Below are 16,343 nucleotides of genomic sequence, written 5' to 3' on the forward strand. Positions count from 1 at the left end.
CCGACGTATAATTAGAAACAAATTGTGTAACTTACTACATTCAGTGCTTTACGTACAGCATAAAAGTTCTTTTGCGAGTAAGCTTGATGATCTTAAATGGTTTAAATAGTTACTAGGTATTGGCTAGGAGCAGAGAAATCCAGTTAGCATGTTTTAGACTAGCGATGGTCTTTCTGGCACAGTACACCAGCAGCTGCTACTGGGAGTGTTGCTGCTTGCAAATTTTGAAAGTATTTGCAGAACAAAAGAGAAGAGGAACTCTTGAATAAGAAAGTTAGTGAATTCTTCTATATGCTTGAGTAAGAAATTGTTGGGGTTTTTTCCCCTGAATGATTGCTGGTTGAAGATAGAATTCAAAATAGACTTTCATTTCAACATCTTTTTGTACTCTTTAGAAGTTTATTTAGCAGAGGTTGAGCTGAATTGCATTGTACCTTTATTCTTCTTGCCAGACTGCTAACAACTGAGGGTTTTGTAACACCAGGATATTGATATAACTGCCACTGGTGTGAAAATAAACAAAGACACCTAAGTATTTCTAAGTTGCCCATCTGAGCTTTAGTTGTTATTTCCAGTCAGTCTTGGGCCAATGCCTTAATCTTTTTTAATAATGGAGGAGGTGCTGCTGTGATAGGTAGCCACTGGCTGGCATGTGGCCATTGAGTTTCTGCATCACTCTTCATAAAACCCATAAACTATTGTCTAATGGATAGAGCATTAAACAATACACAATATTTTATTCCTTCAAATGAGAAGAGAGAAAGGAAAGGAGAGAGCAGCACAGGTATCATTTCAGTTGGGCATGAAGGGATAAACAAACTGGGTGCCAAGACATGCATTTAATTTGTAAGAAAGGAGAGGGGCAAAGCTGCTGTGAGCATCTTCACCAAAGAGAGGAGCACATAGGCCTCCAAGGCATAGAGCCTATTCTTACGGAGATAGAGGCTCACAAACGGAGACATGAGGGGATTCTTCACTCCCACCCAGGCCTCCAGGGATATAAAAGAAAGATAAAAAGGCAAGTTAAATAGTCTTTGTCAAGCATTACTCGAATGTGTTTGTCATAACAAGACTGGTCTTGCTGTGTTCTGTTCACGTATTGCAGGTTGTTTATTATCCTCAGCTTTATCTAAAAGTCAGCCTCATTGTGAGGGCATTAGAATAAAAGTACAGTATGCGTTTCCACCAAAGTGAATTTTATACTTAATAGGTCCTTAACTGTCCTTAACATGACGTGTGGCTGGACCTTTAACATAGATATTGGACCTCAAAGAATTTAGATAAAGCACAGAGGATTTTGTTTGTCCAAGGGATGGATGCAATTCCTGTACTCTCTAAATGAGCCTGTGTCTCATTTGTGAAACTGAGGTTGTCATTATTTCAATTACAATTCTTACATAGTGGAAGGAGAAAAATCCAAGGCCACTATCAGTAGATTTGCATGCCCAACTTCTTGTTTGCAGAGAATTTGCTTGGAAGATCCTTGGCTTTGTCATCTTGCTAAAAGATTTCAGTTATTTTAAGTGTGCATCCCACAGTACAAAATATCATGGTGAGAGGGATGAAACAGAAGCATACATATTCCATATGAAACACGTTTTTGCCCCAATTCTTTAAGTAAATGTAGATTTGAATGTTTTTAAATTAAACCAAAGTACTATGTATATGTCATTTTTTGTAAACAATAAGCAAACTAGAATGTGCATTTTGTGGTTTTATACACGTACTGTGCTGTCATTAGCTTTTTTGTGCGTTTCTGCTCCTCTCCTCCTTTCCTACCTCCCATAGGTGGTAATACTGATGCATAAAGTTTCAGGTTAGTTAACAGTAACTGATACACAATACATTTTTACACACCTTTAAAAATATATAGCTATTAATTCATAGCTCATGATAAAGGCTAGCGATAGACTTGCATACAAAATGTTAAATAACCAGTAGACAAATGCGATTTGAAAGGTTCCTTCCAGTTGCTAGGTTTGCTTTCAGCAATTTATCACCATGGAACAGTAGTCACTGCTAAGAAAGACCCAACAATCTACAGAGAATGGAAAACAAGGTAATCATCTCATTTTACTTTCAGTGTGGGTCAGTCTGATTCTTCAATATACATGCTCACCCTTGAAAACTTCTGGGATATGTGAGCTTGCTTGTATGAGCCTTTATTTGTAAATACCTCTAGGGAAGTGCAGAAGATTTGCACTAGGCAAGCCTGAGGGAAACCTAGAATACATTTAGAGTGCATATTTGCTTTAACTCACTGTGTAGCACAACTTTTGTTTCTTGCAGTTTTTCCATGCTTACATTATTTAAGAAAAGCATTACATCGATGAAGTTGAAACTGAATATTTTGGGCATTTTACAACACAAGTAAAATTTAACAACTTCCTTAAGCTAGGAGTTCCCTTCACCCCGAATTGACATTTTAGTCATCTCAGACTGAGCCAATTGTTAATGTATCTGACACATGAAGAAATTTTCTTTTTTGCTTATAATTTCATTTTATATTTCAGCTTCATGCAGAGAAGTCAAACGTGGTCAGACACTCTATTGATGTAATTCTCCTGAATTATCACAGCTTTATTTTAAAATAGACATGAATTAACTGACTTAGGTATATTTTTGGGTGGCGTAAGGAGGAAGAGGAACCAAATGGCTCACTGAACTGATACTAACATATTTTAAATTGATGTGGTGTTCCTGGGCAAAAGTAGTTGCTGTTGACTTGAAGTTTTGAGTTTTTTTCCTCTTTTGGAATGCTATGACACTTGCATAACTTCAAGTTTAGCTAGAATATCGTTGGTTTGGCACACTAATAATCAACCTAGGAACAGGTTTACTAGATGGAAAATGAGAGTTGCCCCCTGTTGCAGATGACTGTTTGTACCACACAAAATAGGAACAAGGGCCTGGTCTAAACGAAAGCTTGAACCGCAAAAAGCTTGACTCCAGACCAGTTCACTGCAATGTATCCTTCCCACAAAGCAGCATGGTATGGGACAGCCCCAGGCCCATCCTGCTGCTCCCTGACAAAATTTGGAACTTTAGTTTCTCCTATTGCACCCATAAGACATCTGCAGAGAACAATGGCATTGCCTGTTATTTACTAATATTAAGTTAACGCTAACTCTATACAGTCAGGTAGCATCATTAATGAATGCTAGAAGCAGTCAAGAAAAAAGTTAGCAAAACAATGGACATCAGCTGAAATAATTCCAATGGAAGATGTCTTTTGCACTAATGGGACACATCACTAAATAATTGCTCCTGTCTGGAACCTCCTATGTGTCAGAGTTTACTCTTTTCATCCCAACTAGAGTCATACTTTTATGAAATACTGGCATCGGCATAGCCTGAGAGCTACTTCTGATGAGTGGGGACAAAAGAGGTCTATGGGACTCAACACTTGAAGAACAAAGGGATGATTAGACGGTCAGTGCTCATGTCTCATCTACTTGAATTTCAGACTGCAGACTCCTGAGTATGCATATTCTCTCCTACCCTATTCAAATGGATCTATTTGCCAACAATAAGAGGTTTTTTTAACAGCACCAACACCCTGACTTCACCTATACCCTTTTGAAGAAACGGGGATTTGCCATTATCACCATTAAGAACAAGGACCTTGTTAGACTGTTAGTCTTATGTGACAACTTTGATACGGGCTGTGCCCTTACACTTTTTCAACGTGGACATTCAGAGACAGATAAAATATCACCAACAAAAAATTTGCAAAAATATTTTACAAAGTTTTTTTTGTCTCAGTTTGTTCTCCATCAGCACTGCTACTGTGGTTTGCGTACCTGCACTAGTAGAGCTCAGTATTGACAAAAAATACTTGAGGATTATTCCCTTGTCTTGGCCTGGGCACAGTGCTCTTCTGCAAAGAGCCCAAATCCAGGAGTCTTTTGTCCCTAAAAGATCTCCCCCTTAGAACAATCCGAAGCAGTTAAGATCATAGATGTGTTTAGAAGACCTTCATCTTAGGAATGTCTTACTGGAATTCAGTCTGAGTATTATGGGATTCATTTGATAGAATTTGTGGAAAAAACAAACAGGTGTAAAATAAAGAGTATTAAAAAAGCTAGCTGCATTCTCCCATGTGTTTTAGGCAGCTGTGGGGCAGAAATAGTAAATAGCTATTAGTGAGTGACATTTCCCAAACTTAGCAAGTTTAAGTACTTACTGAAAAGTGCTAAACAGTCTAAACATTCTCAAACAAAACCAGTTTCTCTGTGCTAATTGGCTGAGTCATGGCTTTTTAGCAGCAAACTCCTGACACCAGGAGACAGCAAAATCAATGTCCCTTACCTAATGATACATTAGTGACAGACTCTTCTCTGGGAAGTTTAAAGCAGAAGGCAGCATGCTCTCCAAATTACATCTACATAAAAATGCACCATTCAGCACAGCCATTTCTCTGAAATTCTTATCATGCCTGGTTCTCAATTTTAAATATATGCAAGCACAAAAAACCTCTCAGTTCTTTAAGATAAAGATCAACTGGTGATTGTTTTAGCGTTTATTGAAATTGGATGAAGTATTGAAATTCTTTTGTGTAATGCTTAGATATCTAAACTTACTTTGACTCCTCTTTTCATAATGCTAATTCCATACTCTAACTTGATTTGCTTACTTGGAACTAGTCTTTTCTGCAAATATTTTCCTCTTCACTGCTGACATGTGCTAGCACCACCTCTAAATCAGCACAGAAGTAATGGAATCTTTGTGAGAGAACAGAGCGTGAAGTCTGGCCTTTTTTTCCTGTGATCAAAATCAGAATTCCTTCTGCTAGTCAAGAACTGCCTCATTCAAATTCTATCTGCTGGGTCAAATTGCTCCTACTGACAGCAGCATGTTAGTAATATTACAATAACTAATGCAGCAGCTCAGTAATACATTAAGCCATTCCCACTACTACACATCACCAGCATCAACGAGAAAAATTATTTCAGTCATGTAGTTTAATAGGAATAGTACCACCATAATAGACTTGTTACTAGGCTACCATCTCTTGATTCCAAAAAGATGTTTTAGATGTACCTCGATGTCTTTCGATAAACATAATAGTGTTTAAATATCAGGAGAACACATGGCCCAATGGTAAACTGCCTTCAGAAACCAACAGAAGATCACAGCAGTTGAAACTAGACGCTGAAGTTTTGTCCTTAAGTGACAAACATAACAATACCCATCTGCTTTACCTTTGTTCTAGAGGGAGGCAACAAACCTGGATGAAAAGTCAATTAGATCTGTTGGTTTACTTGTGTAACAGGTAACTTAATAATCTAGTCATCATACCACAAAGCATCTCTTTTCCAAGAAGGTTTTTTTTCTTCTTGGAGCCTACCACAAAGAACTTCTTTCAATTGAAACCTACCACAAAACGTCTCTTTTCCAAGAAGCTTAGTAGTCTTCAAGATGAGTTTCAAAGCCAGTACATTGGTTTCTGAACACAGTATTTGATAATATTTGAACAGTATTGCTAGTAAATAAAGAGATTGATTGACAGGTATGGATCAGAAGCCTCATTATTCAAATGTTTAAACATCATACTAAAGCCTTGCCACGCCTTTGAGCTGCACTCAGTGCTTGCTTACCAAGTCTTTACCGAAAGGGTTAACCATTCTGAAAAAACCTAATTTTTCCCTTCCTCACTCAGAAAAAACATTCCTTTGAGTAAATCAAGAAAGGGACTAACCTGCTGGTTTCCAGAAGAATGTTCGCCAGCAGGAAAGTGCTTCATTGGCACTGAGCACCACAGCAGCATTCAGGATCACAGGTGGCAACTTTGAGGAGGACCACGTCACTGAGATGAGCTTTTGACTGAAAAGCCTATCAGCTTACACTGGAGTAAAGAACCAGGAGTGTTAAGAGACAGCAGAACTCAATCATTACCAGCCCACACCTCCAGCTAAGAAAAGCTTTACCCTGTGGGAAGGGGTGGTTATAAAGGGGGCCTGGTTGGCTGGGGGGTGGTCTGGCAAGATTGGCGGGAGGAGAGAGGCCCAGGTGGCCCCAGACCTGGCAATTAGCTATCAGGCCAAGGCTGGCCACAGCACGGGTAGAACTTCAGGCTTATTTCTGAAAGATGTGCATAGATGCTTCAGTGACCTCAAATAACTAGAGTCCGGTTTTCCTCTCAGCCTCATGATGGCATTTTCTGCTGCCTCATGTTCCATCACATGATGGTGGACACTGCCTCAGTACTTGCTCACAGGCAAAGGTATTAATAACAGTACAGCTTTAATATTTTTATATCTTTCCTTGCAGAATCTGTCATCTTATCAGAATCTTATCCCAGGATAAGAGACTTCTAACATAACTGCACCTCGGTGTTAGTGTGCAGTCAAGTCCAGATTTTCAGTTTATCTTTAGGTCCTATTCTAAACTGCAAGTCAGGGTATAAAGTATTTATAATACCTTATTAGTGTTTCCCTCAAATGTGATTTTTCTAGCTATTGTAACACTTAAAAGAACAATATAAATTGGAAACTCTAAGAAACATGAAGAAAGCAAGTATCGGGTATGATAATTTATTTGACATCGGTCAGATCACCTGGGAGCATGAACCAACTTCCAGCCCACACTGAATACCAGAAGTCATGTTTTCTAAAAATGATTATGTAAAGCAGCTCCAAAACAGTTCCTTCATCCTTGGTCTAGAAGCATCTCCTTCCAGACGTACATGACTACATGGTTTGCAGCTGCCTATGGGAGATGCAGCTGTGCCTACTCTGCGTAGTTCTCTCCTTTGACACTGCAAGTCTTATGGAAAGAAAGGGAAGCCCTTCTCCCTGTACTTCTTTCTACCCTTTCCTTCTGGGATACCACATTAGCAAACATTTCTTTAGCATGATCTCAACCCTTATTTTGTAAAGGGCCATTGTAACAGCCCACATATTTGCAGGCAGATGCTGGGCACAGAAAGTCTCAGCCAGGCACAGCTCCCCTTCCCGACCACTCGATAGCTCCTGCTGCTGCTGAAGGGACGCAGGGTGTGTTACACTCCAAAGCTGAGAGGATCTCAAGAATGTGGTATTACGCTCAGCTTTGTTTGGAGGAAGCGCTCATAGTGACACCCTCCTCTCCCCATCACAACACTTGTAAAAAAAAAAAGTGTTAATAGATCAGCCAGAGGTGGAACATACTGTGTGCACAGATGTGCATAAAAGAAATGGAAGAATTCTTTGTACCTGAGATTCTGCCTAATTAGACTGGGGCTCCTAAACACATAGGCAAAACACTGGGGGAAAAAATAGGCCTTCACATACAGACACCAAATAGTAAGTAAAAACCATTTATTATGTTCCTTGTAGAGGTGATGTCATTGATCCCAACACAGTCATGTCTTCTGCACAGACTTCTTTTTGGAACCCAGCCAATATACAATAACAACATAAATACTACATACGTGACATGTACATACTTCATATGTGACTAGGAAATAAACAAGCAAGGCTTGTTTATATTCCTAAAATCCTGAAAATAGGCACTCCAGTAAATTACAGCTATGTAGAAATCAAAAACGAAATGTCATCCAAACGTTTAGTCATATTTTATATTAAGACTATATGGAAGTATATATGACCAAAGAGCAAGACGTGTATTATGATCCCCAGAGCTGAGTAAGTCCATCGACATGTACGATTTGTGACAGAGACATGTACGATTTGTGACAGAGACATGTTTCAGTAATGTTTACGGCACCCAGGCTATGCTTACTAAACCAGTCAACCAGTTCTTTCTTTATATGCAGGTGCATTTTCAGTTCAGTCGAGTGTGTGGTAATCAGAACTGACAGAGCTTTAGAAGTATTAACATTCTGTTGTACATACTGGAGTTAATATATTTACTGTCACTGCTTACAGTTTAATGTCTCTTCATTGTGGCCATGTCATTTTCCCTGCTTAAAGCATACTTGATCTAATCTTACTATTTTAGGGAATAATTTATGATTATTATGCCTGTTTTATTAAAGCCCTCTAGATATTTGTTTGTCTCATTAATATATTTCCCTGCACATCAACACATATTGCTCCATATTAGTTTAGCCATGCAATTTAATTAGATTTGTCTCATCTCAAACAGAATAGCATTTATAAGCAGGGATACGGTAAGCTTCTACAGCCACATAGACAGGGCACTGCGTGCCCAAGTCTTGCTGCTCTGTGTATATCTCAGATGCTCTTTTTTTTCCTCAAACCCTGCATACTACTTGGGTGGATTGTTGCTTTGTGTATGTTGTCTTACCTGAGAATTAGCATTACTGAGTTAATAGCTCTAGCGTGCCTGCTTCATTAGTCCATTTCCTTTAGCTGACTAAATATTATTCATAGGGAATAATTTGTCTAGAGATGAGCATGCAGACTTTCTTTGATTACAGCTACATATTGCATTTGAAAGTCATGAGATAAGGAGTTATGTTCACATGTAACATTCAGGATGACCCTTTGAAATAATACTCAATGTATTATAATAATAATAAATAATGGCTCATTGTTTTCCATTTGCACAATTGTTGATACAAGTTCTTATTTGTGAAGCCTTACAATGACAGTGGCATTTAGGCACTCTTTTTAATACATAATGGGGAAACTGAGAAAAAAGGAATGTGAATCCTAAACCATAAAAATTTGTTCCAGAAATCACCTTGGATTTCCACATTTCTCACACTGAAACTCTGAGTCATAAAAACTTCATTTTCTTAGTATGTATGGGACACAGGCGGTGCCTGTGCTGGCTGCTGGTGTTCTGCGACTTGTGGCAGGTCTGGAGAAGAAATTCTGCCCCTGAGAACATTGGAACGTAGAAGAAAAAGAGTGTTCCGTAGTTTAAAAGACTTAATATTTTCCCTGTGTAAGGTTTTATATTTTCCCTTTTACGTTTCTTCAGAAGTCTGAAGCTGTGTTGCCAGAATCCTGTAGATTTGGTTGGCCCAAAAGGAAGGAGATGCCACGAGGTATCTCCCATGAACAGAGAATCCTATATTCAGTGCTAGGATTCTCTTTTTCAGGTTAGAGGTGGCTGTTAGGACTATTTTGATTTTGTCCAGTACTGAGAATAAACACATTTAAAAATTCTGACTTTGGTTTCTGAACAATTTGATCATGTAATTTGGCTTAATTTGATGTGAAAAATTTGCATTGTAATAAAAGAATTTAGTTTAAATCAGTAGTGCAACTGCTACTTAATGATAATTGAAATGTATTATTATTTACATTGAAGTAGATCTTTTATTATAATTTAACAGCTCAATATTTTTATATGTATCTCATATTTTCTAAATTACAATAGTAAATTCCAACCAATGTATCACATTTCGATATTTCAGTATCAGTAATGAATTATTGGTTGCACATAAATAACTACATGTAAATAAATACACAGAACAGCTTCATGACCAAAGACTGTCATAAAATAATGGAGAACATGCCAAATAGTTTCATATGTTAATGTTTTATGAATTCTTGTTAACATTTTTCTGAATGTAATTTAATCTAGTGAAAATTTTCTGACTATCTTTGCACTGTTGACTTCCACTGAAATCTCTATTTTGAAGCTTTTCAGAAGACAAAAGGATTTGAAATCCTTTCTCTTTTTTCTTATAGATGTGCAATGGCTTAGAGCAGCCAAGGAAGCAGCAGCGGTCAGACCTCAATGGACCAGTTGACAATAATAATACCCCCGAGGTAGGTCCCTTGGCCGCCAGGCCGTTCTGCTGCCTATCTTCCTGTGGTCAGGCTTCCATGAGGGAAAGTGGCACCAAATTGTCAGCTTTCTACCTCTCACACATACATACTCTGCTCTGTTTCTTTTCCTGAACTGACAATAATATCTGCATATTCTGGAAAGTCTTTGAACTATACCCATGAATTTGTTGCTGCCACATTCATTTGATGTAACTGTCCATGGCATGTACTCACACCTAAAATTTTCTGATGACATAAAGAATAGGGAGAACGCTTCAGAAATTCTCTTTTTGGATTATTAGAGAGCACAAGTAGCATCAAAAAGAAATTGGCTTCTGCTTTTTTTCTCCTCCGCCTTCAACATCAGTCTTTGAAACCAAAGGACTGCTTAATTCCCAGAGGAATAATTCTCTTTAAATAACTCCTGATATCAAGCACATCATTCAGTGCTGAGGGCTCAAATGATTCACATCTTTTTGAGTGGCCTTTGTGGTAAGACATGTCCTGGCTCAGTCAGCTGTGAAAAAGACGCAGGGATACGCAGACCTGCTCTTGTCACTGAAGACTGGAGCAAAGAAGACATCTAAGAATGTAGAATGAGGTTATGCTTGAGGCTAGACACAATGAAATGAAATTCAGACTTAAAAGCAGAAGTCTGTTATCTCGAAAACATGTTACATATTTAGCCTGTAGCCTGTTCCATTAATGAAGAGGCACATTTCTAAAGCCTTTTCCCATAATGGAGAAATTGGCCTCTTTCCTGGAAACAGGAATGCCTGAGGAGGCTGGCAAAAGAGCAAATGGAAGGACTGTATCTGTTTATCGAGAACAGAGATAGTAGCATAAAAAGAGCACTGTTGTGGCCCCTGCTGAGATTAAGTGTAATGCTATGTACTGTGCAATCAGGGAAAGTTCTTTTCATTCACTGATCCAGAATCTTGTTTTGTAAAACATTGTTAAATGTTCTTAAGTGGAAATTTGGGATATCATTAATAGGCAACGTGATCTAGTGGACAAACTGTTGAATTGGGAATTGCTGGTTTGTATTGCACATTTGATAGCTGAATTCGTAGGTAATTTTCATATTCTTCCTTCTTTTTTTGTATGGTGGGATCTGCTTAAAATGCTTTGAGATTCCAGGTAAACATCACTATGTTAGTGCTGTTTAGGTTTTAGTTAGGTTGGGTTAATTGCTGTGATGTAATGTGTTTCACTGTGCTAAATAGTAGCTGTGCAGAAGTTATAGAGAGAAATTTGATTATTTCTTTTAAACAATGGTCAGCTGTTTAAATATAATATGAATTCACTTCAGTTTGTGACAATGATTTTGTTATAGCTATACCATTTTTATTTCTCAACAGACAAAGAAAGTGTCTTCATTTCCAAGTTTTGTTGATGGTAAGTTTTACATCATCCATAGTTAAAGTAGGAAAAAACAGAAGGAAATGTTTTAGTATAATTAAAAGATTACAGTTCTAAAAACCAGTCAAACCCAAAAGAATAAAACTGAAAAGTTTAAGTATTGAAGTATTTAACATTTTCATCCCCCTGCTGTGGCAATGGGATCCTGGTGGTGATAAAAAGGAGGAGCAGATAGAGCTGTCAGAAGGATTAAGGTGAGGATGGAGACAGGTACAAATCTGGAAGGGGGTAAAAAAGTGTTAACTGTGGGTCCCAGCAGGGTGGAGATTTATGAAGGTATAAGAGCACCCTGTTCTTCATGGCCTTGTGCAGAGGAAGGAATCGTTTAACTGTTCAGAGCAGCCCCTGTATCACTTGGATATGATGCCTGTTATTGCACTCTGGGAATCTCAGTTGTCAGCACAAACAGAAAGGTTCTCCTGATCTGATAAAAAAAATTGGTAATCCTCTGTTTAGGAGAGCCATGCTTTCATGTGTTTCTTCAATCTCCTTTGCACTGCTATTATGTATTTTCTGATTGGAGAAAAATAAGTCAATTTATTAACGCAAGAAGGTGGACAGAGATAAAATGGGATTATACAGAAAGACGTGATCATTCGCTGATTCACAGCCAGCTGAAGAACCTTGTCTGGGGAAAATGCATACAGCTCTTCCTGCAAAGGAAATGTCTACATGGTAAATTGAGAAAAGACAGTAGGAAATTTCTAAGGATCTGACCCCTTAGATCTGCCACAAACACACTTTTCCCCACAATGGAAACCATAAATGAATGTTAAAAACTTGATTTCTAATGCCAGTCTCCACTCAGTCAGAAAAAACTTACTGCGATTTAGAATAATATTAGAATGTCCAACACTTTTCTTCTATTCCCTGATCTCCTCAGCTCATGTAACAACTTCTGGTTTTAGTCATTTCCTTGAATAGCTAGGGCAAATGGAAAGGTCAAAGATTGCCTCTTGTACACAGACTGACATCTGAAGGAAATCACACGTAACACTTGGCATGTACTGGCTAACAGGTCCTAAATAGAGGTAAATGAAATGCATTCCTCAAAGGCGGCAGAGACAAGAAAGCAAGCTGATGCAGTAAATAAGCACCTACTGGTTGTATAGTGGACAGCCATGAAGGGAGGCCAGCATGAGCAGACCTTTAAAACAGACTAGAAAACTCACCCTCACAGCACTTGGAGATACAACTGCACATCTTAATTTTATTGTGATAAAAATGTTATCTTTTTCTTTCCTTACCAATCAGCTCACTACTCTGTTGGAAAGGGGTCAGTATACTTTCAGATAGTGTAGTACTTTTTCTTTTTTAGTTCAATAATTTTGCTTTCTTTTTTTTTTTTAATATAGTTGCACAGTATGTGAGGATAAGCTATCTATTAGGCTTTATCTAAGGAGGTATTATATGGCATTGCCTAATACAAATAAATACGTAGCTCACTAGGAGCTTATGATAGCTAACATGGCTGCTCTCTAAATTCAAAGGAAAACAGAGTTTTTATTATTAATTTGTATGTAGAGTCCCAAAAGGAACAGGACCCTGCTGCACATGAGGAAGGATTCTGCCTGCTAACACTCCCTGTTCTTCCCTTAGCTTTGATGGGGATACCACAACATATTCTGGTTATGTTCTGGTTATATTCATATTCAACTGTTCAGGCACTTATCTTTCAGCATGAGTCATGAATAACAGTAGCTATATCTATATCTCTATTAATACATAGTATTTTCATATGCCATGTGAACTTAAAAACAAATTAGATAACAGGCACAAAAAATATTTGAAACGTGTCCTTTTGCTATTAGAATTGTTTCAGTAGTACTACTACTACATGCTTATAGTGGTAATTAGTTCCATGTTCTGGGGTTCTGGCTTATTTTCCCTCCGTATTTGTCCTATCATCATAAATCTCATTCCCTTGCACAGTAACAACCATGATGAAGTGAAGAACTCAGCCAAACTATGGAACTTGCAGATAGCCATCCTGCATGATGACATGTGCCCTGTGTCCATTTACCCCTCATTCAAAATCTGCGGCAGTGCCGCGCGCTTCAAGGTCTCAGTGGCTTCATGGGGTCTGGTGGTTCTCAGCAGGAAGCAGAAAGTGCTTCTGTGCTCCGAACCCAGTCTCCAAATACTGCCTGAATCCCTGTTTTTCACGTGATTTTAGATAAATATAAAAATATGTTTTTAAAGGATTATTAAATTCAGTTATGCTGAATTCTTGGATAAATATTCTTTTTCTTACTTTGTAATAAAAAGTTAATTTAAAAATGTTTAGACCTAGTCTACTTAGTACAGAAATATTTTTATACTTGTTGCATTAATGGATCAGCAGAAAACCAAGTAATCTCTGATAAGATAATGCAGAAATTTATGGTTAGATTTTTCAGAAATAGCTATCTAAGCACCAATACTCACCATAAAATTCCGATCTTTATTCACATTGAACTAATCGTCACATTTCAAATCTCTTTCTTTCTTTTCCCCTTCCTCATCAGTAAGCCTTACACATACTTACACTCAAGGGCACGCTTAAGTGCTCTGATGAGCTGGGACATCAGCCAAGTCAGCATCATTTTTATATTATTTAAAGCAGTCAGAAATAAGGGAAGAAAACACTCAGGTAACCCAGTTTGACCCTGCCAATTTTCAATAGCATTCCATTCTTTCTGCATTTTACCTGACAATTGCTTACCTTGCCTTCATGATGGAAAATGTATGTTGGAAATGTTTTCTTCCCAACATGCCTTTTTTTGGTTGTTTTTTTTTTTCTCCCCTGTATCAGTTATTGCTATAAGCATTTTATAGATGCTGTTGTTTTATATGTGATGTTGCAGAATTTGTTGCTAGTATAATGATTCAGCAAAAAAAATCACTTTCTAATGCTATGAAGAGATGGTGAAGGCATATCCAACCCAAAACCCCCCAATCTTTAAAGACTCCAAATAAACAAAACCAGGATTATAAAATTGCTTAAAACTCTGTTATTACCACGTTCAAGAAGTTTTTCGGATAAATTAGATAAAAGCAACATTGCTGTCACCAAACAGCCATGACACGAGAAGAATTTGTTGTTTCCTTTGTAACACTCATTAATTTCACAAACCTCTAAGATACAGTGGGGATTACTGTTTCATGCTCGAAGATCCTAGCAGTGTGTATGTGAGAATAGATCTCTAAACATGTCTTTGAAAGTAAAGTGCCTTTGACGTGGCCTATCGATGACTTAGAAATTGAGACAAAAATGTCTTGCTTAAAGATGTACAAAGCACCAATATAACCAGAAGTGGGCCAAATTCAACATTCTTGCTAATAATCGAAGAGAAAACAAGTTTTCCTGAGTTCAGCCAGAGCTTTGGGGATGGAAAGGAAGCAGATTAAGGGACTGATATGTTTTATATAACCAGCACAACTTTTTTTTTGTTGACAAATCCTGCAGACTCTTAGAATTTTGGTCTTTGCTTGATGTAGTAACGACTGTATTAGAATTTGTACCAAGAATTGTGATTTTACGCGTCTTCAGACACACAAAATATTTCAAGAAAATTAATCTAAATTACCTATCGAAGGAGGTTAGTTAAACTGATTTAAAGATTATGCGGGTAAGCGTCTTTCAGAGTTAAAGCAACCTTAATTCAATTTAGCCCGGTTTACTTAGCCTGAAGTGAACGTAGGAAAACAAAATTGAAGCCTCTTTAATTTTGAATGAGCATGTTCATGCAGGTATCTAATGAAGTTTTGCTAACTTAACATTAAATTCACATCTTTAATTAATTTCCCTCTTTGCTACTCTTGAAACAAGATGTTCATGTGATGCAACATTAATATTTTGTTGCATGCTGAAAGAAGTACAGATGTGTGAGACTAATTTTTAGGCCTGAAAAGATGTATGAATAACATCATCAGAAGAGATACCATACAAAATACATCATCCATTTGCTGAAAAATGTAATGGTGCAAAGATGTAAGCAAAGAGGAACAGAGATATAATAAATGGAGTTCTTGTGGAAGTTCATTTCCTTTGATTTCATTTAGTGAATTAGTGCTGCAGGCACAAGGATCATTTTTTGAGGTACCGGAAGACTTGGCCTTCTTGAAGTTTCAGTGATTTTTTAAAATTAGTAGTTTCCCAAGGATTTCTTTGAGCGTTTTCACACTTTCGGTGGAGATTGTCATATTTTTTTATTCTTTCCCAATACATGGAGAATTTAAAATGCCACAGAATTCTGAGTTATAACGAAGATCCAAACCATTACTGGGTTTGCACGGATGTGATCTAAAGCAAAAATATGTCCTCCTGTGGTATGTAATTATCCTTCCAAAGCCTGAAGCGACAGTGTTTCCTAGCAAAACAAATAGCTCCATTTGGTGTGAGCATTGTTAGTTAGTATCAGGTCTCTGAAGGGTGCCGGGCTAGTGTAAGTAGATATATGTGTTTATGTACTTAGACCAGTGAATTACAGACTGGGGGGTTTTTGCTGAGGGTTGAGATTTCCAGCAGGCGAATGTGAGGTCTGCACAGAAGTATAGGTGACAGCAGCATTGCTTGGAGAAGAAAGTCACTTCTTTTAATCAAGTTTATTTTCTGTTGGAAGACTTTTTCTAAATTAGAACAGGTAAATGAGGGCTAGGAATCTCACCTAAAAGATATATGTGCGAACCACCATTTCAGTAATTTCCATCAGCATAGCATGCTTTATATTTTTCCTTCTCCACACACTAATTTTCCACATTCAATTGATTACAAATAAATTGAATTAATCCACTGTGCAAGAAAACTTTTTTTTTAAATTAGCATCTCCCTTCAGTGTCATTTTTCTCCTTGCATATGAGATTGATGTACTTCAAAAAAATGTGTTAGCAGCTTGGCAAGTTGATACAGATCAAAGCAAATTTTTTTTAAAAAACTGGTGAGGAACAGAAAATATTCACTGTCAAGAGATTTCGGCCAAACTCTGGAATGACTGTTCTTTACTGTTGATCTAATCAAGCCAGATGTAAAGCTTAATGGCTGAATAAAGAGTGTGATGAGCATAGTCCCAGTCTGATAAAGATAATATCCTTTATTCTCTTCTCCCTGCCCCCTCTTTTTCATCCTTGGAAAGAAACAGCCGGAAAAATCAAGCTAATGTTAGAATGTCACTAAAGTCACTATGTAATTAATTCTAAGTGTATGCAAAGGCATTTTGTTGAATGAAGGCTAAAATTAAAAAAATAGCA

General features: G+C 37.6%; 1 protein-coding gene across 5 annotated transcripts in view; it reads left to right on the forward strand.

The window, feature by feature from the left end:
* Positions 1–16,343, forward strand: part of APBA2 (amyloid beta precursor protein binding family A member 2) — a 107,973-nt gene that overhangs the window by 65,028 nt on the left and 26,602 nt on the right. For all 5 annotated transcript variants that reach the window (XM_063347159.1, XM_063347158.1, XM_063347162.1 and 2 more), the window contains 2 exons: positions 9,612–9,692; positions 11,054–11,090. In XM_063347159.1, coding sequence (XP_063203229.1) covers positions 9,612–9,692; positions 11,054–11,090 — 118 coding nt within the window. The remainder of the gene's footprint in view (positions 1–9,611; positions 9,693–11,053; positions 11,091–16,343) is intronic.

Source organism: Chroicocephalus ridibundus, chromosome 9 (assembly GCF_963924245.1).
Source record: "Chroicocephalus ridibundus chromosome 9, bChrRid1.1, whole genome shotgun sequence".
NCBI classification, from domain to species: Eukaryota; Metazoa; Chordata; class Aves; order Charadriiformes; family Laridae; genus Chroicocephalus; species Chroicocephalus ridibundus.